Source organism: Plectropomus leopardus, chromosome 20 (assembly GCF_008729295.1).
Source record: "Plectropomus leopardus isolate mb chromosome 20, YSFRI_Pleo_2.0, whole genome shotgun sequence".
NCBI lineage: Eukaryota > Metazoa > Chordata > Actinopteri > Perciformes > Serranidae > Plectropomus > Plectropomus leopardus.
In genome coordinates this window covers 26,439,932-26,464,125 of record NC_056482.1, presented here as the reverse complement: position 1 = coordinate 26,464,125, position 24,194 = coordinate 26,439,932, and the positions used below count along the sequence as shown (strand labels likewise).

At 37.7% G+C, this 24,194-nt stretch overlaps 3 protein-coding genes across 3 annotated transcripts in view; 2 read left to right on the top strand and 1 right to left on the bottom strand.

Annotated features, from left to right (window-relative positions):
• LOC121959791 (ras-specific guanine nucleotide-releasing factor 2-like) overlaps positions 1 to 4,822 on the top strand; it is a 37,295-nt gene extending 32,473 nt beyond the window's left edge. The window contains 5 exon segments of the mRNA XM_042509283.1: positions 15 to 94; positions 222 to 309; positions 311 to 340; positions 900 to 968; positions 1,425 to 4,822. Coding sequence (XP_042365217.1) covers positions 15 to 94; positions 222 to 309; positions 311 to 340; positions 900 to 968; positions 1,425 to 1,520 — 363 coding nt within the window. The 3' untranslated portion in view covers positions 1,521 to 4,822.
• A 1,158-nt stretch (positions 4,823 to 5,980) lies between these two features.
• ckmt2a (creatine kinase, mitochondrial 2a (sarcomeric)) lies at positions 5,981 to 16,853 on the top strand. Its single transcript, XM_042509209.1, has 10 exons — positions 5,981 to 6,074; positions 8,991 to 9,181; positions 11,104 to 11,302; positions 11,861 to 11,956; positions 12,037 to 12,258; positions 13,717 to 13,802; positions 14,426 to 14,549; positions 14,922 to 15,056; positions 15,714 to 15,839; positions 16,492 to 16,853. Exons 2-10 carry the CDS (start codon positions 9,033 to 9,035, stop codon positions 16,606 to 16,608), a joined length of 1,254 nt encoding a protein of 417 aa, XP_042365143.1. The 5' UTR covers positions 5,981 to 6,074; positions 8,991 to 9,032; the 3' UTR covers positions 16,609 to 16,853.
• A 1,134-nt stretch (positions 16,854 to 17,987) lies between these two features.
• Positions 17,988 to 23,204, bottom strand: LOC121959421 (ubiquitin-conjugating enzyme E2 L3-like). Its single transcript, XM_042508692.1, has 4 exons — positions 23,101 to 23,204; positions 20,513 to 20,608; positions 20,222 to 20,408; positions 17,988 to 19,249 (listed from the first exon to the last, which is right to left on the bottom strand). The coding sequence occupies exons 1-4, from the start codon at positions 23,125 to 23,127 to the stop codon at positions 19,095 to 19,097; spliced, it is 465 nt and encodes a 154-aa protein (XP_042364626.1). The 5' UTR covers positions 23,128 to 23,204; the 3' UTR covers positions 17,988 to 19,094.
• Between the last annotated feature and the right edge of the window lie 990 nt (positions 23,205 to 24,194).

Here is a 24,194-nt window from a genome sequence, read left to right as displayed (position 1 = left end):
CTTTGTGTTTTTAGACGAAGGCGCTCATGGACCGGCTGCAGAAGACGGTGTCATCAGAGGGCAGATTCAAGAATCTCAGAGAGACGCTGAAAAAGTAAATAGTAGAAAAATAGAGTGATAAATATTTAAATTCAGTCCTAAACCTGTCTAATGTTTCTTCTGTGTGTGTGTGTGTGTGTGTGTGTGTGTGTGTGTGTGTGTGTGTGTGCGTGCGTGTGCAGCTGTAACCCTCCGTGCGTCCCGTACCTCGGCATGTACCTCACTGACCTGGCGTTTATCGAGGAGGGAACGCCCAACTTCACCGAGGAGGGCCTTGGTTAACTTCTCCAAAATGAGGATGATAAAAAAAAAAATCACATTTTTCCGACTTGTTGTTGTGCTCATGAGCTCTGAGACGGTAAAGTGGGAACAACATGGAAGCTACAAAGATGGGTCGTTTCTACAAATGGGTCGCAATTTAAAAAGAGCATTTAAACAAGAGGTTGATTGCTGTTTCCGGTCTATTTATATTTTGATGTATTTTGTTTTTTATATATTATTCTATATTTTATTTTAAACCAAGATTCTGTTAATAAGGTTCAGATTTCTCACTTGAAATGTTTTCAGAAACATGTTTTTGCTTATTCTTTAGTTGTAATATGAGATCGTCATTGTCTCAAATGGACAAGTTCGAACTACATTACCCACCAGCCCGAGCGTTTATTGATCTGGTACTGCGCAGTGCATTCTGGTACTTGTAGGTTTTCTACCCTTTGAGCAAAAGCGAATGCCACAGTCCTTTTTCTCTGTTTTCTCCGGTTATGTAGCACCAATTTAAAAAAAGAGACAGCCTAATTTTGTGTGATGACCCTCTTTATATATTGTTAAAATACTTCTTGAATTTTTTCTTGCTCTCTCAGATTTGTCATATTATCCGGGAGATTCGTCAGTTTCAGCAAGCACCTTACAGGATAGAGCACCAACCCAAGGTATGTCTACAAAAAAATGCATTTAATCAAAATGAAATTCAGATTTAAACCTTTATTTAAGACTCAGTTGAAGGAGACCCTGATTTTCATTGGTGCTGAGCATGAATAAATACATTAAAAACAGTCAACATGAAAACAAATAGCTGTTAAAATAGATTTAAAATCAAACAATAATAGCAAAAGGCTAAAAAGCAATAGCTGAAAATACAAATTCAGGATAACAAACATGTTTTGGTGCAGAACTATAATTAAAAACATTTAGCCGTAATGGTGTAAGAGTGTCCAAGTTTAGCTTCTTTTGCAGATTATATCATGTATAAAGTGCGCTGTAAGAAAATTAAATTTTTCCTAGTTCAACAAGCTATTCTGCCTCCGAGTACCCAGATTATGTGAGTTATTATCTGAATGAGTAGAAGATAATAACGAGTAACACAAACTAATATTTCTGTCCTCCAGGTGACTCAGTTCCTCCTGGATAAGACATTAGTGATGGACGAAGACACCCTCTACGAGCTCTCACTGAAGATCGAACCGCGAGTACCACCCGGTTAACTATATCTTCCTCTCACACACAAACAGTATTTTCCGTGGTACTATAGAGCGGTGAAGTAATGAGTCCTAAAACGCGGAAGTCCGTTAGCATTTTTGCTAGTCTGTGCTTGTTTTTTATTTTATTTCATGGATTTTCGGTAAAATGCCTTAAATAAGGTCTGTGGTTAACACAGGCCAAAGATATTTCTGTTAAAATACATCCGTATAAACCCAGTTGTTGAACTTTGAAGGTTTTACGCGTCTTAAAAAAGGAGGTTGCTAACAAGTGGCTAAATTGGACAACGGTGTTTGTCGGGGACGTTGGACGTCATCACACCGGACACAGAAACTACTACTGAGACTAGCATGACATAGCCATTATCATTAGCTAAATCAGGTCACGCTAACAGGAGAGAGTTTGTAGAAAATTAAGCGCTAAATTAAACCAGAAGTTGAACGATTCAGGGTGGTGACGTTTAAATCGTGCGACCACGATGTCATTGGTTTATAGCCAAACAACAGCTTTTCATTTACGCTTCAAAACAGTGTTCATCTGTGAACATGATCGTGCTTAACAAAACAGGAGAGTATCATAAACTTGTGTTCGTCACAGAGATTATTTTTGGCGATAATCGAAAATCCCATTCAAAAATGCCATAAGGTTTTTGACGAGGGAACCGGTGCGGTGCTAACTTCCCGGTCGGTCTAATGAAAAAAACATCATCCCTTCACCGCTCTATATCGATGGGGTTGTTTGATCAAACTCCACCAGTTCTCGTGTTTAGGAAACTCAGGAGAAAACGTGCCTTGTTGTTTGAATATCTAAATGTGTACATTTCGTGAACAGAATGAACTGTGTAACAAACACGACTCTGCCATACATTCGTACAGTTATGACTGTAGAGACAAACATGTCAGCTACTCAACGTGGCGCCAGAAAGTAACCAGCTGCTGCTATCACTCTGTAAACAGCCTGCCTCCGTCGTCCTGCACGTAAACGCTGTCAGATGAGTTTCAATCAAGGCCGGATTAACCTTTCGGGGGTCCCCGGGCGCACAAATTAACTCTCTGTGCGGTAAAAACCAAAATTAATTGCCATTACAGGAACTCGGGGTAAATCTGAGGAGGCGGGAACATTTAAAAGAGCTGCCTCCAAGTCGGTCGTCTCAGACTTTGTGTCTCCATCACAGTGTAGGTCCCTGATAGGACCCGCTGGAGTTTACATAATCATTCGGCTTCTTCATTTACTTCGTCGTCTTTTTTGTTGTCGTCTTCTTTGTCTTTGTCTTTTTCTTTCCCGTTTTTGTCTTCTTTGGCGTTTGTAGACTTCGTCTTCGTTGTTGTTGTCGGTTTCCTTCATCGTTCATCCTCTGTATTTGTCATCGTCTTTGTAGTCTTCTTTGTCATCTTCTTCTTAGCTGTCGTCTTCATTGTCGTCTTCTCTTCTTCAATGTTTTTGGCGTTGTTTGTAGTTGTCTATTACGTAGTCTTCTTTGTCGTCTTCTTCCTTGTTGTTGCCTTCTTGGTCTTTGTCTTTTTCCTTGTCTTTGTCTTCTCCATCTTGGCCGTTTCTTGTCTTCTTTGACGTCGGCTGCGTTGTTATTTGAAGTCTTCGTAGTCTTCTTTGTTGTTTCCTTTATCGTTCATCCTCTTTGTCTGTAATCGTCTTCGTAGTCTTTGCAGTCTTTATAGTCTTCGTGGTCTTCTTTGTCATCTTCGTCGTTTTCGTTGTTGTCACCTTCTGACGTCACATGAAGGCAGCGTTAAAAACTGTTTTGTTGACACATTCCACCCGGCAGTTTTTTAGAGCCACGCTGAAGTCCCTGTCCCGAGGCAGGGACTCGTTTTGCCCCTGTAGAAGTTCTCAAATCGTCCTACAGGGACGGTTCCTGCGGTGGAGACACGTAAAACTCCCCTGAGTTCCTGCGGTGGAAACAAACCAATAGTGGCCAAAGCGTGTAACTACGACTTCCGGGTCTAAAAGAGTTCTTCCGTAGACTGACACTGGAAAAATACGTCTGCAAATCTGTGGATAATATTTTCTTTTTATCACAACCCCTGCGAAATGACTTGACTCATGATTTGATTTATTCTGTCCAGAAAAGCTGCACGATTAAATCATAAATTAATAATTCATCATTTAATAAGTAATTTTGTACCTGGACTTTGAACTTTTTGGCCTTCAAGCACCACTGAACGACATCAAAACAAGAGATCGGACAGTCGAGTATTTTAAAGATCCAATCACGTCAGTTGATTTTCCACTTTAGTCGTGCATTTTCCGCACAGTGAATCTGAAGCGTTTCGGGCCCCTGGGGGACGTACGGCTCTGGGTAATATGCCCACTTTGCCCGGTTGGTAGTCCAGCCTTCTGTTTGATGTGTGCATGTCAACATACATGAGTTATAAAAGTATTTTATCTACCTTTACACTCACCGACTCACCTGTTTGATGGTGTTGCTCACAGGAACATTTTTATATCTTTACTCATCTGATAACACAAAAAGTTTATGTTGCTGCAGCTGTTTTGCATTTGCATGTTAACAGCAAAAATCTTAACACACATTCATAATCTGAAAATGTAGTCAACTTCAAACAATTCAATCTTTAGTGACAATCAAAAGCGTTTTCGCGACAAATCGCGTCTTCTCAGTTTTGTAATAATAGTGTTTTGTACAAAAAAAGTTCATTTCTGCTCTGGCCTAAAACGTTTCTTACACAACAAAAAGCCCTGCAGTTACATTTCTTTTACATGTATCGCTATTATTATTATTATTATTATTAGTTCCTTGTCAATGTGATCTTTTAATCATATTTATATTTTAAACCTTGTTGACTGTATTAGTAAAATAGTAATATCTTTGCACTATTGATTTGTAAAGAATGTCAATAGCATCTAAAGTTATTTATAGCATGAATATAGCATGATGTCCCCTCTGTCCCTGAGATTATCATTATAGTTGACTGTTACTGAGTTTTATGAGGTTTATTTGTTTATTTTGGTCATTCCCGATGTCAGGAATCTTCAAACGCTCTAAATGCATTAGTCTATAAGACCTTCGCTTTCTTACATTACTGTAAACTTTGAATTTCCAGCTTTGCTGTTGTATTTTTCCATGCATTTCTCTGTGTGATGTACAGATATTTACACACAATAAAAGCAAAATAATGTGAATTATAATACAGCAGTTTTCATGGCTGTTTGAGGAAAATACGTCTGAGAGCGACCTGAGAGCTTCACGCAGTCCAACTTAAGAAAACAAGAAAAACTATTAAATATAGAAACGCACAAATTCACTAAATACAGAAACACATTTCAAAAGAAAACACAACCAAAATTCAGATATGCAACAAAAATGCAGAAAATGTCTTCAAATACAAAACATAAAACCAAATCAAGAAAACACAACCAAAACAAAATAAAAGAAAAACAATTAAAAAAAAAAAACCCAAACACACCACAAATACTGAAAACCCAAAATGCACAACAAATACAAAAATTCACCCAAAATACAAAAAACATGCACAGAAATGCACCTCAAATAAAGAAAACAAACCTGAAATACAGAGAACACACGCTAAACACAGGAAATGCAACCAAATGCTAAAACGCACAACAGATATGGAAACACACCACATTTACAGAAACACACCTCAAATACAGAAAAAACACCTAAATACAGGAAATGCCACCAAATACAAAAATGTACAACAAAAGAAAAAAACACACACAAAATACAAAGAAAACAAACAAATTCAGAAATGCATCTTAAGCACAAAAAACAACCAAATACAGAAACAAAAACACAAACTGAACTTAAATACAGAAAATCTTCCCGCGGACACTAAAACGTATTAACTCTTGCGTGTGTGCGTAGTTTTTCGGCTGTCTGTGGCTCATGGAGTTATTGAACACCTGCTCCAAGTCAGTAGTGTTGCAAAATGAGCTGTCAGTCAATACAGAGGATACTGAAGCTATTGATAATAATAAAATCTGTATTATAGAATCAGAATATCACATTTTATGTGATGCCAACTTCAATCCGTGCACCGTAAACCACGGCTTGAACTCGAGTGTTGAGGTGAGTTTTTAGTTTTTAGTGGAAAGTCTGCTTATTTGTCCCTAAATTCTGTGTTTCTGTGCAGGTTGTAGTTATTTTTAAGTTGCTTTTGTCTTCTGTATTTGGTTGTGTTGTCTGTATTTGCAGCGTGTGGACATTATGCCGTGCGTGCATGGTGAACTCTGCATGTGTCCTGAGGCTGCTGCGCTCTGAGCTCTCAGGGTTACAGAGTGTGAGGAGGAGATCAAGTGTGAGTGCAAATATCAAGGTCAAACTGGACGCTGATATCAGAGCCGTGGTGGTCGTGATTGACGGAGGCTCGACGTGAGCGGCCTGCGCTGCTGTAGCTCACGCCTGTGGCCGTTCATTGGTTCATAAAGGTTTCCCTCTGAACTTATGATTGGCCCCCGGTTTTTTAATCCCACAGGAGGGGGGAGGAGCCCCCTCAGAGAGGAGAGTGAAAAGCTCTTTAACAGGAAACCTTCAGCAAGAAGGCAGAGCAGCTTTCCTACAGGTACGGTACCTTCTTTTCTATTTTCTCTTGCAGAACGCCTCCTTTAGCTTCGTGCATCTCAAACTGTTTGTAAAAATATTTGTACAGCTCCTTTCTTTGCACACTGCTTCACTTTTGCACGCTTTTGATATTAATAGTTAACATGAGGGGTTTGGTTATGAGTGCATGTTTCAAAAGTCAAACTGCTTTACACAGAAAAGCGGGATAAAAGGGTTGTAATGACCTCAAACTGATTTATAGTTTATATGTATAATATAAACTATATAATACTGAAAGGAAGTGATTTACAGAGATTGTAACTTTATTTATGAGTTTTAAACGAAACAAAAGCAGGCAAAAAATGTCAGCGAGCAGCTTTTTTTTGGTGCACAAAAGTTCAGGGTTTTTTTTCTAAATATTTGAGGTGGTAGCTCTGCTGTGTCCTTTGGAAAGGACGAAGCTGCTCTTGCGTCCTGCACGTACTCCTTCAGAGGTAAAAGGTCACGCTGTTCAGGGGGTGGAGAGGCTGATCCCAGGCCGGTAGTGGTTTTGGTATAATCCCAACCCTAAGACCATATGATCCAGTTGGCAGTGGGGCTTTACAGAATGCCCTGGATCTCCTGGGAATTATTTAAAGGGTTCATACGGTCATTTAAAAAGAAAGGGAAAAATCATTAAATTTGCAAAACGCAACTAAATGTAATTTATTTTTTTTTTTAAAGTTAGGAAATCTTTTTCACAAACCTCTGTGGTAAAATGTGTTCAAGGACTGTCGGATATTTGAAAATCCAATAATGTTTTCTGTTTCTGGATAATATAAATTGTGTGATTTTGGGTGATTTTTAAATAAAATATGCCTTCCAAACCCACAGGCCAGCGGGTTTGGAAGGACGAAAGTAAGTTTAAAAAAAATGCCAAAACCTGTTCTTCAAAAACTGCACAAAAAAAAAAAAAAATTACAAAAACTCTTTTTGATAAAAAAAAAAGAAATAGAAAAAAAAAAAATCCAAATTCACCCAGAATTTATTAAATCAATACATTTTTAAAGAAAGCCTGCAGGCCTGTGGGTTTGGAGGGCAGATTTTCCTTGAAAATCAGCAGTAAAATAAAAACAAAAAACATCCTTGTAAAGTAGTATGCTCCTCCCCTAAAGTCAAAATACAAAACAGAAGTTTCTCCCAATGCCCTACTCCTACCCCCCCATAAATAAGGACCAGTCGCTTAGTTATGTTTAAATTTTTCGTTTTAATGCTCTTCTTAAGTCATTATTTTTTGAAAATAACACATATTTTAAAAAGCTGCTGATGAAAAAGAACCGATAAGGAGCATCGATGGTCGTTTCAGAGAAAGTGTGGCCTTGAAAATCTGCCTCAAAGTCCTGGAAATTTGCATTTGAACTCTGTCCTGATTTTCATCCTTAAATCCTCTGTCCCGCTGTCCTTTACCTGTCCTCGTCCCCGTTTCCGTCCCTGCGTCCTGCTGACGTGGCCTCATGAGGGTCCGGTCTTGTGATCAGTTGAGAATGTCACGGTGCTGGGAGCCAGAGACGGCTTGTGTCTTGGCACTGCGTCCTGGCAGCACAACTGCCCTCCAGTGATCTATAAATAATACGACCACTGACGCAGAGTTATTAACCTCTGCAGACTGGGAGGAGGACGAGTCACTGGGAGGATTTCTGCGAATTAAAAAATGCTGAGACGGACTGAGGAGACTGTTTTACTCCTCAGTTATCGGCGCAGTGCAGCAGTCTGATGGACCATCTTTCCTTTGACCTGGATTAACATTAGGACTTTCCACTCAGCTTCCCTCTATATTAAGACACCGTCTGGTGGACACTCCCCAACCTCTGATATGATCTTTCATTACAAACATTTAGGTATTCAAAGTAACATTTTAAAACCATCTGAATGGACTTTTAGATATGCACTTTTGTTGCCAAACTGGCCACCACTGACTGATTTCGTCCTGAGCGGACTCACTTTTGTCTGAGAGCTTAAGACAGACGGAGGGACCTGCAGCATTAGTGGACATATGAAACCCGCCGTCCTGTGGGTGGGAGACTGGTGATAATGCTAAGAAGCTAAGAGCATCTGCCGCGGCCCCTGCGACTCTAAGCTTGTTACTGTATTTAACAAAAAAAAGCTGCGGGGCGGTCGTCAGAGCAGCAGGTGTGAGGCAGCACATTCACACTGTGCACACATGCAGCGAACTTTGCATTCAGGAACATTAACGTCTATAAATGTTCAGTTTGGAGGAAAAGGCTCAAAGAACCAGAGCAGCGAGGACGATTCTGCTGGGAGACCTGTCCCAACCCCCGACAGAGGTCCTGGCTAAGCCCTAAAAGTCCTTACATTAATCCCATAAATGTTTTAAATTCCCACAAATGTCCGAAAATCCTAGAAAAGTCCTAAAATCCCAGAAATATCCAAAAATCCAAGAAACATTTGAAAATCAAGGAAATGTTGAAATATCCTAATATCCTGTAAATGTCCTAAAATTCTAGAAATGTCTTCAAATCATAGAAACATGCAAAAATCCCCCAAATTTCCTAAAATCCTCGAAACATCCTTTTATCCTATAAATGTCCTAAAATTCGTCTAAATTCGTCTTAAAATCCTTGAAAATTATGAGAATCCCATTAAATGTCCTAAAATGCTAAAAAAAAAATCCATCACAATATCATGGAAATGTTCTGAAATCCTTGAAATTTCCTAAAACCCCAAAAATCCTACAGATGTTCTAAAATCCCATAATTGTCCTAAAATCCTTGAATGTCCATAAATGTCCTAAAATGCTAAAAAAGAAAGATACTAAATAAAAAAAGAGAATTAATCGCTGAACAAACGCTGTGCTCGAGTTTCACGTCTGCTCTGGTTTTTATCATCAACATTTAAAATGTCTTTTAAAACTTTCGTTTTCTGTCATTTCTCTCTTCAGCTCATTTGCTACTGACAAAAAAATCCACGACTTGACAGAACGATGGCGAACTCTTTCACACGCCTGCTCTCCAGCCGCAACACGGCGGTGCTGCTGGCCAGTTTGGGTGCGGGAACCATGGCGACCGGCTTCCTGTTGAGCGAAAACGGCTCGCTGGCTGCTGACGCCAAGACGAAGCTCTATCCTCCCAGGTACCATCAACACATCCAACACAGTGCGACAAATAAAGACATGAAGAATAAAATAAAATTAAAAAAGGTCCATTCTCACTGAAGATCCTCAGTGCAGCCGATGGGCGACTTTATCGAGAAAAGTTCACGCTCTAAAATTATCCGCCTCGGTGACACAAAGTGACCACGTGCTGCACGTGACGAGCACATTTCAGAGCAATGACTCAGCGCTTTGTTTCCATAAACAGAAGCAACTGAAAGGTGAAATATAACAACGTTTTACTCAAATACTGATTTTTATTTTCAGTCCTTTTATGTTTTCTAGGCTTCTTTTTTTTTTAAATCAATTTTTATCTGTTTTTAACTTATTGTCTTGTGTGTTTTTTTTCTTACTGTGAGCTGCTTGGTGCTTCTCTCCTTTAGCATTAATAAAGTTAAATCTAATGTACTTTATAAAGTATATAAAGGACTTAAAATGGATAAGAAGTTGTAATTATTAATCCTTTAAAAACTGAGCCAATTCGCTTGATATATTCCCCAAAAACATGGAACAATGGGTAACTTCACAATAAATAAAGATTATAAGAAAATTGGCAAAATAAGTATAAAAAATATAAATAAGTGTGTATCTGTAACATAATTTAAAATATCTAATTATAAATATTTTTGTTGCAATTTTGTGGGACATTTATTTGATGTTTGCTGATTTTTTTTATTTCATTATTTCAAAAATAATGTCTTTAAATTTGAAAGAAATTAATTGATTTAGAAATTTACTTAAAATTAGCCAAAAAAATATATATGTAATTTTTAGAATTATATATTGCAAAATTATTTTTATTATTTAAGCATTTTTTGTAATTTCCTTGTTTTGTGAATGTGCTCCTTTTCGGGTATTTACTTGTATTTTATTTAAAACTAATTTATTGCAAATTTTTGGGTCATTTCTTCTCAAGTTGCTCGCTGTTTTTTTTCTCATGGTTGTGAAAGAAATCGGGTCAATTTGCTCAGATTTCAAAGGGTTAAGTCATGTTTAAGTGCAGTGTTTGTGTGTAATGGAGGATTCAGTGTGTGTGTGATGTTAGTGAACGTCTGAGTGTGTGAAAGAGCACAAGAGGTCACAGCGCCGACACAATCCTGCGGCGCTCTCAGGTTTCGTCTGCGTTACCTTTGACTCACTGTGACTCTCTCCGACTCTCACACGAGCTCGCTGCCTCTCACCTCGTCACCACGTCGCTTTACGAACCAAATCTCTACATAGAAGTCATGACCAGTGACTGTAATGTGTCCGTGGTATGTCAGGTATTAGGTTTTTTAAACCTTTGAAACCTGAGCAAATAGGTTTGATTTCTTTCAAAAACATGAAACAAAAAAATGCACGAAATTAGTTTAAAAAAAAAGAAAATACCTGAAAAGGAGCGCATTTAAAAAAAGAGAAAAAAAGAGTAAAAAGCAAAAACAAATAAAGAAATCCCCCAAAAAAGGTGCTTAAATAATAAAAAAACAAATTTGCACAACAATTTTCAATATATAATTCTAAAAAAATATAATCTGGGGGAAAAAAATATTTAGAAAAAAACAGAAAAAAAACAAAAAAGTAAGAAAAAAAGAAAGAGAATTATCTAAAAAAGTGCTAAAGATTAAAAAATATATATTTAATTGTTATTATTTTTGGTAACATGATTGTAAATATAAAAATATGATTGTCAGAGCCTTTCTTGTGTTTGTGGGTGTGTGTGTGAAAATGTTTTTTATTTTGGCAAAAATCAAGTCAATATAATATTAATTTAAATATAGTTTTCATTACATTTTCCCCTTTTTTGGCATAATTTCCTGATAAACCCCCTCTTCATAAAACGGATTTTTAGGTCATTTTCTTGTTACCTTTTTACTAATTTCTAATTTTCTCTTTAAAACTCTTTTCGCTCCTTCGTCTCCTGCAGCGCGGACTTCCCCGACCTGAGGAAACACAACAACTGCATGGCCTCGGCTCTGACTCCCGCCATCTACGCCAAGCTGAGGGACAAGCTCACCCCCAACAGCTGGACCCTGGACCAGTGCATCCAGACCGGAGTGGACAACCCCGGACACCCGTTCATCAAGACGGTGGGCTGCGTGGCCGGAGACGAGGAGAGCTACGAGGTAAGACGGGTCAAAGGTCATAGTTTGGTACTGCGTTTAACCCTTTGAAACCTTAAAAAAATTGGTTTGATTTTTTTTTCAAAAACATGAAGAAAAAGCAATGACAAACGTAAAAAAATTACAAGAAAATACCCTGAAAATAAGCAAAAATAAATTAATATTAAATAACTAAATAAACTGATAAAATAAAATAAAACTAAAATATATTAATGCAATGAAAAGTGCAGAAAATTCATTTTTTCAAAATAAAAGTATAATGATAATGAATACAGTTTTCTGGACATTTTATTTAGTTTTTTGATAATTTTCTAATAATCACCCCTCCTTTTTTAAAAACTAGTTTCCAGGTCATTTTCATTTGTCACTTTTTGTTAATTTCTGGCAAGTTGTGGGACATTTTTTGCCAAGAAATCAAACCAGTGTGCTCAGGTTTTAAAGGGTTAAGGGTATAATTACCTCACTGCTGATGGAAATGTGACTCTTTCAGTTTATTTACTCATTAGAAACTCGGAGTGAAGACAAACTTGCAGCCTTGACGTGTCTCTCTGTCTCCTGCAGGTGTTCGCTGACCTCTTTGACCCCGTCATCAAAGACCGGCACAACGGCTACGACCCCAGAACCATGAAGCACCCCACTGACCTGGACGCCTCCAAGGTATTTACACCGACCACGCCACGATCCCTCCGTCCGTCTGCTGCGCTAAACAACGCTTCCTCCTCTCTGTTATCCTCCAGATCACCCACGGCATGTTTGACGAGAACTACGTCCTGTCGTCCCGTGTCAGGACCGGACGCAGCATCCGCGGGCTGAGCCTCCCTCCCGCCTGCTCGAGGGCGGAGCGCCGCGAGGTGGAGCGGGTGGTGGTGACGGCCCTCGCCGGCCTGAAGGGAGACCTGGCCGGACATTACTACAGCCTGGGAGACATGACGGAGAAGGAGCAGCAGCAGCTCATTGATGTGAGTTTCATCTTGGCTGATACAATTATTTCATTTCATTTCATTTCATTTCTTTTGACTTTATTTCATTTTATTTTATTTTATTTTATTTTATTTTATTTTATTTTATTTTATTTTATTTTATTTTATTTTATTTTATTTTATTGATTTACTGTTTTTATTTTATTTTTTATTTTATTTTATTTTTTTTTTAATTTTTCTTATTTGATTTTTATTTGATTGATTTTTATTTTTATTTTTATTTTATTTTATTCATATTTTCCTGAGCTCAAACCAATTCAACAATATCCATATAATACTGTTTTTAAAATTCACAATATGAGACAATAAGCCTCAGTATCAAAATATTTTGATAACTCTTTATTCATTTAAATGTTTATTCAAGCAAAGATGCCCCAAATTATCTGATGCCATACTGCTTTTCTACATGTTTTTTGCAGGAAAATCAATATATCATGTGGGTTCATGATGATCACATTGTACTTAGTGTATTTTATAAGAAAATGTGCTACATGTCGGTGGTTCCAACCCTTTTTGGGGTTTCTCACCGTGGCACCGTGCGCCTGCAAATTTAACTCTGTCAGTCCCACGGCTCACTTTTATCACCCTTCCTGTTCTGATCATTTCACGCTGCGCCGCACAAGGATCACTTCCTGTTTGACAAGCCCGTGTCTCCGTTACTCACCTCGGCCTTCATGGCCCGAGACTGGCCCGACGCAGAGGGATCTGGTAAGGACGCTGTTAGCGCTGCGAGCGAAGAGAGGAAATAAAACCCGAACCACAAACTCTCCTGTTCTAGAGTCCCGCCCTTCACCGCAGGGATACTCAACGGGCTCTGTGGGGCCACTTTCGTAAAAGGACGGGAGGCCAGGGGCCAGTCGCTGCGGCCCCATACGTGTTTCTAGGATTTTAGGACAGTTTGGGATTTTAGGGTGTTTCTCGGATTTTAGGACACTCCAAGGATTAAAGTACATTTGTGCGATTTTAGGATTTCAGGACATGTTTCTAGGATTTTAACATTTTTCCCAGATTTTAGGATGTTTCTCAGATATTTGGATGTTTCTTTGATTGAAGTACATTTCATAGGATTTTAAGAGATTTCTCAGATTTTAGGATATTTCTCAGACATTTCTTATATTTTCGGTTTCCTGGCTTTAAGGTCATTTTTAGGGTTTTACAATGTTTTTAGGATATTAGCATGTTTCTTTGATTTAAGTACATTTGTAGGATTTTAAAATATTTTTTAGATTTTCGGATATTTCTTGGATTTAAGGACATTTCTAGGATTTTTGGATGAGCGGGGGGCCACAAGGCACCTTATCAGGGGCCAGATTTGGCCCGCGGGCCGTAAGTTGAGTATCACTGCTTTTCACTTCTTAATCCCCTGAATTACAGAAGTTATCCTCTTTAACGTCCTCCCTCCTGTGTTTTTACCTCCCTCACTCCTCCCACCTTTAGGACCACTTCTTGTTTGACAAGCCCGTCTCTCCGTTGTTGACATGTGCCTTTATGGCCCGAGACTGGCCAGACGCCAGAGGGATCTGGTAGGATGTGTTCAGCTCTGCTGCATGTCTGCTGTGTGTAACGCTAACACACACACACACACACACACACACACTCACACACTCACTGAGCCGTGACAGTGAAGCCCAACACATCGACTCAGTTATCGCTCTCAATGTGACGTTTGTGTATTTTCAAATGCACGTGTGGCTTCCATATTAACCCTTTGAGACCTGAGTGAATTGTTTTGATTTCTCTCACAAACATAAGACATGGCCAAAAAATTAGCAAAAAGAAAAATAAAGTAAAACGTTATGAGAAAATTACCTGAATTTAAAAAAAAAAAAAAACAAGAAAATTGCCCTAGAAAAAAGTATTTATTTTATATATTTTATTATATTTTTATGTAACATTATTTTAAATATTGTAATTACAAATATAATTTTCTTGACATTTTTTTTTCTTATTTCTTGGATTTATTTTTTCTTATAATTTGCCCTTTTCTCAAACAAATGTTTAGATAAAATTTCTTGCTATTTGTGGGACTTTTATTGCCAAGTTGGTCATTTCCTTTAACCAAATTTTCAAAAGAAATCAAACCAATTTGCTCAGGTGTTTCTCCTGGAGAGCTCTTTTTTTAATTTCTGTGGCTGCTTCTCTTCAGGCACAACAACGAGAAGACCTTCCTGATCTGGGTGAACGAGGAGGACCACACCAGAGTCATCTCCATGGAGAAGGGCGGCAACATGAAGCGAGTGTTTGAGAGGTTCTGCAGAGGACTCAAACAGGTACGGCCGAGCCGCTGACATCACCTCCTCAACACAGCACGGTGTTTATTTTCTCAAATATGGTCCCATTTAGAGCAAAAAAGACCTGAGAGGAGGGGATGCTTTAGGATGTGACAACCTCGTTGCCACGGTATCCTCAACCAGATCCTGCTCGAAGCTCCACCTTCTCGTCCAAATATGGTCACTTCTGGCTCTAAAAAAAATCAAAATAACTTTGGCCAAAATGCCGAACTCAAGCCTTCAGAAGAAAAAAAAACAAACGTCCACTTCTTTTACACCGTCTGTGTACGAGTGAGGTAATCGTGCAGTTTCTCTGAAAAACTCAGCTTTGTGCGTCTCTACCTGTCTAACTGGTCATGTGACGTCGTGCAGGTGGAGCACCTGATCCAGGAGAGAGGCTGGGAGTTCATGTGGAACGAGCGTCTGGGTTACGTCCTCACATGTCCCTCCAACCTGGGCACCGGCCTGCGGGCGGGCGTGCACGTGCGCCTGCCAAAACTCAGCCAGGTGACACACACACACACACACACACACACACACACACACACAATCATGCTTTTGCTGTTTTTTCCCCAAACTTCTGGAACAATCGTCCTCAGTCCGTCAGATTGGACTGTTTTAAGCGTCTACTAAAAAACCCGCCTTTGTCCTATAGAGCAGCTCCATGTGTGATGTCTCTGTTGGTTTTTGTCTCGTCTGCTCCTCATTGCAGTTTTCCATATCATAATTTACTAAACTCTTTTATTTTGAGTGTGTGTACATGTTTGTGAAGCGCCTCATGACTGCGTGTTTAAAAAGATGCTGTAAAAATGAAGCTTTACTTAAAAACACACACTATGAGTTTAACACAGCAGTTTTTTGTGATAAAAACTGCAATGACAACAAAACTGTAAATGAGCTCAGAGCTGAGAGCGACAGACAGGAAGTCCGAGAGTATTTAGAGATGGATTAACACGTTGTTGGTTTGTCCTTTAATGGCATTTGTCACCAACAATCAAATATAAAACATACAACTTATCCTCAAGATAGTGTGTTTGCAAAATCCATCTCAACATCAGCCCAAATATTTTACAGGTTCCATCAGGATAACTTCGGTATTTGTTGCGTTTGAAAATAATTGGCATTTTACTCAAAAAGTTACGAATGGTTGAAATCACCCTGCAGGACCCGCGCTTCTCCAAAATCCTCGACAACCTGCGGCTGCAGAAAAGAGGCACAGGAGGAGTGGACACGGCTGCTACTGGAGACACCTTTGACATTTCCAACAACGACCGTCTGGGCAAATCTGAGGTGAGGATCGATCGGTCACATTACCTTCATTCAAAACCTTTAAACTCGGGGAAATTGGCTTGATTAATTTTTTTTTTAATGGGAGGAAGGCAATGAGCAGCTAAAGAAGAAGTGACCCAGAAATTAGCAATAAGTTTGTGAAAAAATTAACCAAAAACAAAAAGTATTATTTAAATTAAATGACATTTCTTGCCAACTTGCTGCTAATTGCCTTTTTGTCCATGTTTTTTTTTTTTTTTTTTAAAGAAACTGAACCAATGTGCTCAGGGTTCAAAGGTTTAAAAATGTGTGAAAGGTGTCTGAATGCTGTACATGAAAAGAGAAAATTACCTGAATATTACCAAAAAAAACCGTAAAAAAAATATTACCAAAAAAAAGGAATGGAAATTACTGAAATAACTGCTTACAAGTTATATAAATAATTCTAAATATATAATTATCATTTTATATTAATATAAATATTTAATATTAAATATATTCTCTAGCTTTTCCCCCCTATAGTTAAAAACTATTCTAAATAATTTCTTGCATGTTTTTTAAAAGTGTTTTTTCCATGTTACTTGTTGCCTTTTTATTCCATGTTTCATCATCTCACATTCAAACAAATCTTTTATTTAGTTTCAGAAATGAACTTTGTTGTGTGTATTTTCAGGTCGAGCTGGTGCAGCTTTTGGTCGACGGAGTCAACTACCTGATCGAGTGTGAGAAGAAGCTGGAGAAAGGACAGGACATCAAAGTCCCGGCTCCCATCGCTCAGTTCAGGAAGTAAAAGCTGGACTCATGGTATGATCAGTGTTAACAGGAGGGCGGCTCTCTGCTTGGCGCTCACCCCTGACCCTCAGAACGACGTCTGTCCACAGCGACAGAGGAGGCGCTTTCTTTAAACCTCCTCTAAACGTCTGCAAATCTTTAGGGAAACCTAATCTTAGACATGAACCGCAGTTCGGGGGAAATCTACCTCAAGTTTAAGGTCTTCACTGTAACCCCTGACTCCAATAAACCAACTCGATTCAACGCTTTGACTCTGCTGCGTTTTTCTTGACGTAACTACAGTGGACATGAGCGCTCAACACGGTAGAAATTTTAAAAAAGCAAATACCGTAAAACTTCGAATAAAAACCTAATCTCTTTTACAAGCTGGATGTGGCGACACATTTCAACAAATAAAGGCCTGTCTCAATTAAATGCTCGCTGCTAGCTGCTTAGATCACGCATACAAATATATATATGTGTGATCTAAGGAGCTAATATATATATATATTTACATGTGTATGTATATATATGTATACTTTTTGTGTGGTAGTCCTTATAATTTTCCTGTTATGTGACATAATTTGTAAAGATAATATTTAATTCAGGGATTGAGATCCGCACTGCCAGCCTGTATGGGAGATCCACGCTGCCGGCCTGTGTCGGAGATCCGTGCTGTCGGAAATCCGCGCTCCCAGCCGCTGTTTCGGATATCTGCGCTGTTGGAGATCTGCGCTGTCGGAGATACGCGCTGCCAGCCGCTGTGTTGGAGATCCACGCTGTCGGAGATGCGCGCTGCTTGTCTGTTTGTCTCACTGGGCTGCTGTCAGACAATCAGCTGTTCCATCCGCAACAATGCCACGTGGTTATCGAATTCTACAGTTGGGTAGTTGAGGTGAACTCAAAACTAAAGTCGATATTTTTTTTTCTTTTTAACAGCATGTCAAATTATCAGAGATCTGCGCCGTCGGAGGTCCGCATTGCTTGCCTGTGTTGGAGATCCGCGCTGCCAGCCGCTATGTGAGAGATACGCGCCGTCTTAGATCTGAGCAGCCAGCCTGTATGGGAGATCCGCGCTGCCAGCCGCTTTGACGGAAATCCGTGCTGTCGAATATCCGCACTGTTTCTCTGTCTGTCTCACTTGGCTGCTGTTGGGCAATCAGCTGTTTCATCCGAGACAATGCCACGTGGTTATCAAATTCTACAGTTGGGTAGTTGTACTAAAGTCGATTTTTTTTTTCTTTTGAACTGTATGTCAAAATATAAATGATTGTATATATGATATGTAAATAACTCAAAAGTTATTGAGACCCCATCCATTTCCTTTAATTAATTCATTTTCCCTAAATAAAGTAGCGTTTTCATTATCCAATTAAGCATTAAATAACAACAAACAGGTAGTGAAGAAAAAATCTTTTAATAAACAACGATACAGATTCGATGAAGCATCCATCACAAATCTTTATTCATTAATGGTCTTCTTTCGTCTACCTGCAGTTAATGCCTTTAAATGTGTATTGGCGTGTCGAGTCTGCTGGTGTGCTTCGCTTCTTCGTCAGCTATCAGGATATTTATTGACCAATTAAATCGAGAAAATTAGCCGTACTGCAGGTTGAAAACTTTATTTTAATGCTAGAACCAATCAGTGCAGATCTTTTTAATTTTCAAATATGAAAATATTTGCAGTGTTGTGATGAATAAGAGCAGGAAAAACAATCTAAGAGAGCAACCTTACGTGTTACGATTTTAAAGATGAAGTTTTTCTCGTTACTTTTGCCAAAACATTTAAAGAGATAAATCAACTTGATTTAAGAAAAAAACAAACCGTTATGTGCTTTCTAGAAGGCAAACAAAGGTGGAAGAATTTTCAATAAGACTTTTCCTCTTAAAATACAAAAACATGTAACATGAATGTTGTTGCATTTTCACAAATCTCCGAGTGTGAAATTCTGCATCAAAACAAACTTTAATTTCCATGTACTGCAAACAGCTGATTTCACAAAGTACACTGTATCTTAAGGGGGAAACAAAGAAAATATATAAACAACAGTATTAGATTATCTGTGCATTTTTAACATCTGAAAACAAAGCTTTGAAATGTGTAAACAGGTCTGCAAAAGCTAATGATTATTGAAAAAAATTAAGTAAGCAAAACAGCACTTTTTAATATTTTGACATTTTTACTTTCCTTTCTTCCGTAGTTGTCTTTTTTTCTAAAAAGAAATCAGTAGAAAGAACTAAAAACAACCAAAAGGTGACACCTAGAGGCCAAAACCGGCTTATTCACCCAAAAAAAGTCCTGCTTTTTTTTTTTTTATTTTGGCAAAGTGAAAGAGAAACAGAAGCCTCTGTTAATTACGGAGTGGTGACGAGTGCTAAAAACGAGCAGGTAGCGAGAACAGAGCATCTCTTTGTAGTTTTGGGAACTTTGAACAGAGAGTTGAGGGGCTCTTTGAACGGGGAACAGAAAGGAGGCAAACAGCAGCGAGCGTCAGTGTTGAGTCGTCAGTCAGTGGGCCGCTTTTCACTGTGTTTCTTTGTGTACTCCTCGGCGTTTTTCAGGAACTTTACGCGGTCTTTGCTGTACTCCTCCGCCAGGTCGGCCCTCAGCGGGTGCTCCGGCTGAGGGTGGTTCACCAGCGCGAAAAGGGCTTCGATTACTGGAGGAGAGGGCGGGGGGCATATGTGATTGATGCACAAAAGATTTTTAAGACACCTTTTTTTAAAAAAAACACAATAACATCTTCAGGTATCCAGAACAGCAGTAAAAAGTTAGATATTAGGAAGTTTCTCGGATTTTAGGGTTTACTTGAATTTTAGGACATTTCTAGGGTCTTAGAACATCTCTCCGATTTAAGCATATTTCTATGATTTTCAGACATTTCTAGGCTTTTGGGACATTTCTAGAATTTTAGGATACTTTGGGATTTTAGCACATTTCCAACATGTCAAGTTATTTCTAGGATTTACTTGAATTTTAGGACATTTCTAGGATTTTGGGACATTTCTAGGATTTTAGCCCGTTTCTTCGATTTTAGGAAATTTTAAGTATGTTAAAACATTTCTAAAATTTTAGGATGTTTCTAGGATTTTAGACACATTTCCAACATGTCAAGTCATTTCTAGGATTTACTTTCCTTTTACATTCCTGGGATTTTAGGACATTTCTAGGAATTTTGGACCTTGACAGGATTTTAGAATATTTGTAGGATTTTAGGACATTGGGTCTTAGCTAAGTCCTCTGTCCTCCACTGGCTCTTTTTTTGACTCAACTATCTCTATTTTGATGCTTTTTTTATGCGCTCTGGTACATTATGGATACTAGAAATACAGAAACAAATCCCGGTGTGAATGACTTTTTATAATTTATGAATCAGAAAATGACAGGTGGGTCCAGATTTGGTCCCGTGGGCCTAGAGTTGAATATCCCTGACAGATGTGCGAGTTGGTTGCTGGCTGTAGTCTTTGCGACGTGAGGCAACACAACAGCCGGCCTCTGTTGATTTGTTCTTTGATATCGGTTTGGTACGATTCCACTAAAAATACAAACGCGCTGATATGCAGGCCTGAAATTATACTGAGAAATGGTGTTTGACACAATGTGAATCTTCAGGATCAGATCAGGAGCTCACCTTGTTCAGTTCTTGTGGCTGGCTTCCAGTTCTCCGCGCTGATGGTGGCCAGGCAGACCTGGCCCTTCTCGTCAATGTTGGGGTGGTAGATTTTTGTCTTGAAATTGACCTTCGGTGGCTTAAAGGGGTATTCTGGGGGGAAGACTATTTCAATCCGAAATGCTCCTTTGTCGTATGGAGGACAATCCTTGGAGAAAGAGAAAGGTGGTAGATTGGGGAGACACAAAAAATGTTAATACAAACTTTAATGAGAGGACAAACAAATTTGTTCAGCATTAGTTGAATACTTACAGGAACAAGGAGCCCCTGCCAGTTCAAAATATTCGATTCATCCACTTGAATGTTGACAAAGCGCTTTGACCCACATTTTTTAATATCATCGAGCTCCTGAAACAAAAAGAAATGATTTACAATGGGACAAAAAAACGCTTATATATACATACACATACATAAGTACATCTGTAAAATCAAATGTAACTTTCTGCCATAGAGTTTTTGACGCCTGTGTTTATTTGACAGCTGTTAAATTCAATGTTTTGGCATTAAGGTCATAATTCTCGGGTGTAGTTAAATAGTTAAAAACTGGAATGACCGCCTTTTGTTGTTTGTCTCCGTGTAACAGTCAAGTTGCACTTAGAGTTTCCATCCATGTCTGTAAAAACACGGATGTTTCACACCGATCTCTACAAATCAGCACAGTTTCAAATTAGTGTCACCACTTCAGCATCTCAAGCTCCACCAAATCGTTCTTCAGATGTTTCGTGACCTTTGCCTTTGACTACCTAAATGTAATCAGTTCATTGTTAAATCCAAGCGGACTTTAGTCCCTCAGGGTGTTCGTAAATTACACGTATTGTCTTATTTAAAAACAACAAAAGTGGGTTTGGTGACTTCAGCAGCAGCACAAGAAAAACACAAAAATGGAAATAAGTAACGAGTAAACTGTATGAACTGAGCAGGGGGATATCATTTTTATTTGGATCAGAAAATACAGTCACAGCTTGAGAGACGAGTTAAAAGTTTATATATAAATAGTAAAAAAACAAACCCCACCTTCACCAGCTGCAACATTAAAGTAATAAACATATTAATTCCTCAATATTGATGATTTAATAACATAATAAAGCATTATTATTGACACATTCAGAATAATATGTACATCTACGTCTAGCAGTTAAATCATATTTTGTACTTTTGTTTTGTACGCAGAACTTTTACTTGTATTTTTTCACTGTGGTGTTACTGCTACATTTTTATGAGTAAATGATTTAAATACTCCTTCCACCGCCTGTAAAAGGTGAGAAAAGAAGGAAGTAAATCTGTACTCTACTTCCTGTCAGCAGACGCCAGACTGTTATTCACCTGAACGGTAAAACCGGATTGTCAGGAGGATTTAGGAAGTGGTAACAAGACACTTCGGTCCTGTTATCTGCAGGGGAATTCCTGACACACAGCGAAATCAAAACCAAAAATGCTGGTGTGTCACACTGAAACTGTACGTAAGAGACTGTCGGGACTGAGCAGCCATATAGAAAGTTAACTTTAATCGAGTTAAATAAGGTTTTTAAACATTGTTAAACATTTATTCCAACACAGTGATGAGTGAAGTATTCAGATCCTTTACTGTTACCAAGCTTTTTTCCCTATTTCTCTTTTAAACATTTCCTAAATCTGCTAATGTCTTGCACTTTCTGGAACATGATTATTTTAGCTTTTAAGTGCTTTTTCCACAAAATGTATTTTATTACATATAATTTTGAAGTAATTTTCTTGTATTGTCTTGTAATTTTTGGATCATTTCTTAAAGTTATAGAATTTTTGTGATTTTTTTTACAGATCATTGGCTTGTAGTTTCATTGTTTTACTTTCATTTCCATTATTCTTGAATGCATTTCCCACTGCTTTCTTTCTGTGTTTTCCACAGAAATCAAGTCAAGTTACTCAGGTTTTAAAACTTTAAAGTTATGCAACAGAATTACTGTAATTTAAGTACTTTATTGTACTTTCTTAGTCTTATTTGCCCTTTTTTTCTGTTGATTTTTTTTTGATATTTTTTTACTTTTTTTTTTTTTTTTTTTTTGCTCATTTTTGGCTCATTTCTTCTTTCATCCTCATATTTTTTGGTAAGACATCAGCCATTTTTTAAAAGCTGTTTTTCTGTTTTTATATTTATTTCTTTTGTCTTGTTATTTTTTTGGTAAAAAAAACAGCCAATTTGGTCCCCGTTTTTTCTGGCTTTATTTAAGTTATGTTATATAATTATTATACTTTAAGCAAACTGTCCAAGTCTTTTTTTGGGTTGCCTTTTCTAACTTTCTCTATCTCTTTTAACTTACGTTCAGGTGAGTTTCTTTTACTTTTTGACTCATTTCTTCTTTCATTTTCATATATTTTTTAAAGTAATCAAACCAATTCGCTCTGCTTATAAAACGTTAAACCTGTATTTTGATATAATCGACTCTTTTTTTAATTTAATTTTACTAAATATATATTTTCGGGATGACATATCGCCCCGTGGAGCTCTGACGTCACGTCCCAACCCGAAAGTCTCCATGTTTTTCCGATCAGACGGTGACAGCGCGTAAAAAATCCCGCCGCAGCGCAGACACACGCTCCGGTTACCGAGAAAAACACACTCGTGTTGCTGGGCCTCGTGTTTTAATCTGACATGTGCTTCTGTCGGTGCTGAGTCACGATCCGCCGGCGGCTCAAACTACCTAAACTAGTTCCCTCCGTCTGCCGTCACTATCCTTTCATTTTTGCCCCCAACGACAAATTATTCGACGATTCTCCCGAAAAATCGCGACAGCATTGACACTAAACAAGTTACTAAAGCCTCGAAAAGTGGCGTAAAATCGATAATTGTGTGGTTTATTTACCTTGTATAGTCTCTTGTGCTTAGACATTGTGGTGCCGATGTTGTCTTCTTCTCCGTCTTCCTGTTTCTCTGCGTCCTGCTCGACTTCTTTAGAGGTTTTTTCTCAGAGTGTCTCACAGCCGAAGTGTCCGTGTGTCACCGCCCCCTGCAGGCCAGGAGGGCGACATTAAAAAAGCAACTTTAAAAAAATATTATATATTAATACTATTTTTTTCTTTCATTTAGTTGATTTTTTTAACCAACATCAGCGGTAATCATAAATATCAAATTTTAATCCTTTAAGTGTCTGTTTTTGTTGTGATGCCACTATGTTGTTGAATTAAAAATAAATCAATTTTTAATATACCACAATACTGCTAATCACCCAGTTATAATGATATAATGATAATTATTATTAAGGTCTGATATTATATATAATTAAATATATAAATAAATCTATGTTGCTGCTAATTACGGAATTGGCCCATTAAATATTAATACTACTTTTTTTCTTTCATTTAGTTGATTTTCATTTAGCGGTAATCATAAATATTAAATTTTAATCCTTTAAGTGTCTGTTTTTGTTGTGATGCCACTATGTTGTTGAATTAAAAAAATGATTTATTTTTAATATACTACAATACTGCTAATCACCCAGTTATAATGATATAATGATAATTATTATTAAGGTCTGATATTATATATAATAAATATATAAATAAATCTATGTTGCTGCTAATTACGGAATTGGCCCATTAAATATTAATACTACTTTTTTTCTTTCATTTAGTTGATTTTCATTTAGCGGTAATCATAAATATTAAATTTTAATCCTTTAAGTGTCTGTTTTTGTTGTGATGCCACTATGTTGTTAAATAAAAAATGGTTTATTTTTAATATACTACAATACTGCTAATCACTGAGTTATAATGATATAATGATATTATTAAGGTCTGATATTATATATAATATATTTATATAATTAAATATATAAATAAATCTATGTTGCTGCTAATTACGGAATTAGCCCATTAAATATTAATACTATTTTTTTTTCATTTAGTTGAGTTTTTTAACCATCAGCAGTAATCATAAATATTAAATTTTAATCCTTTC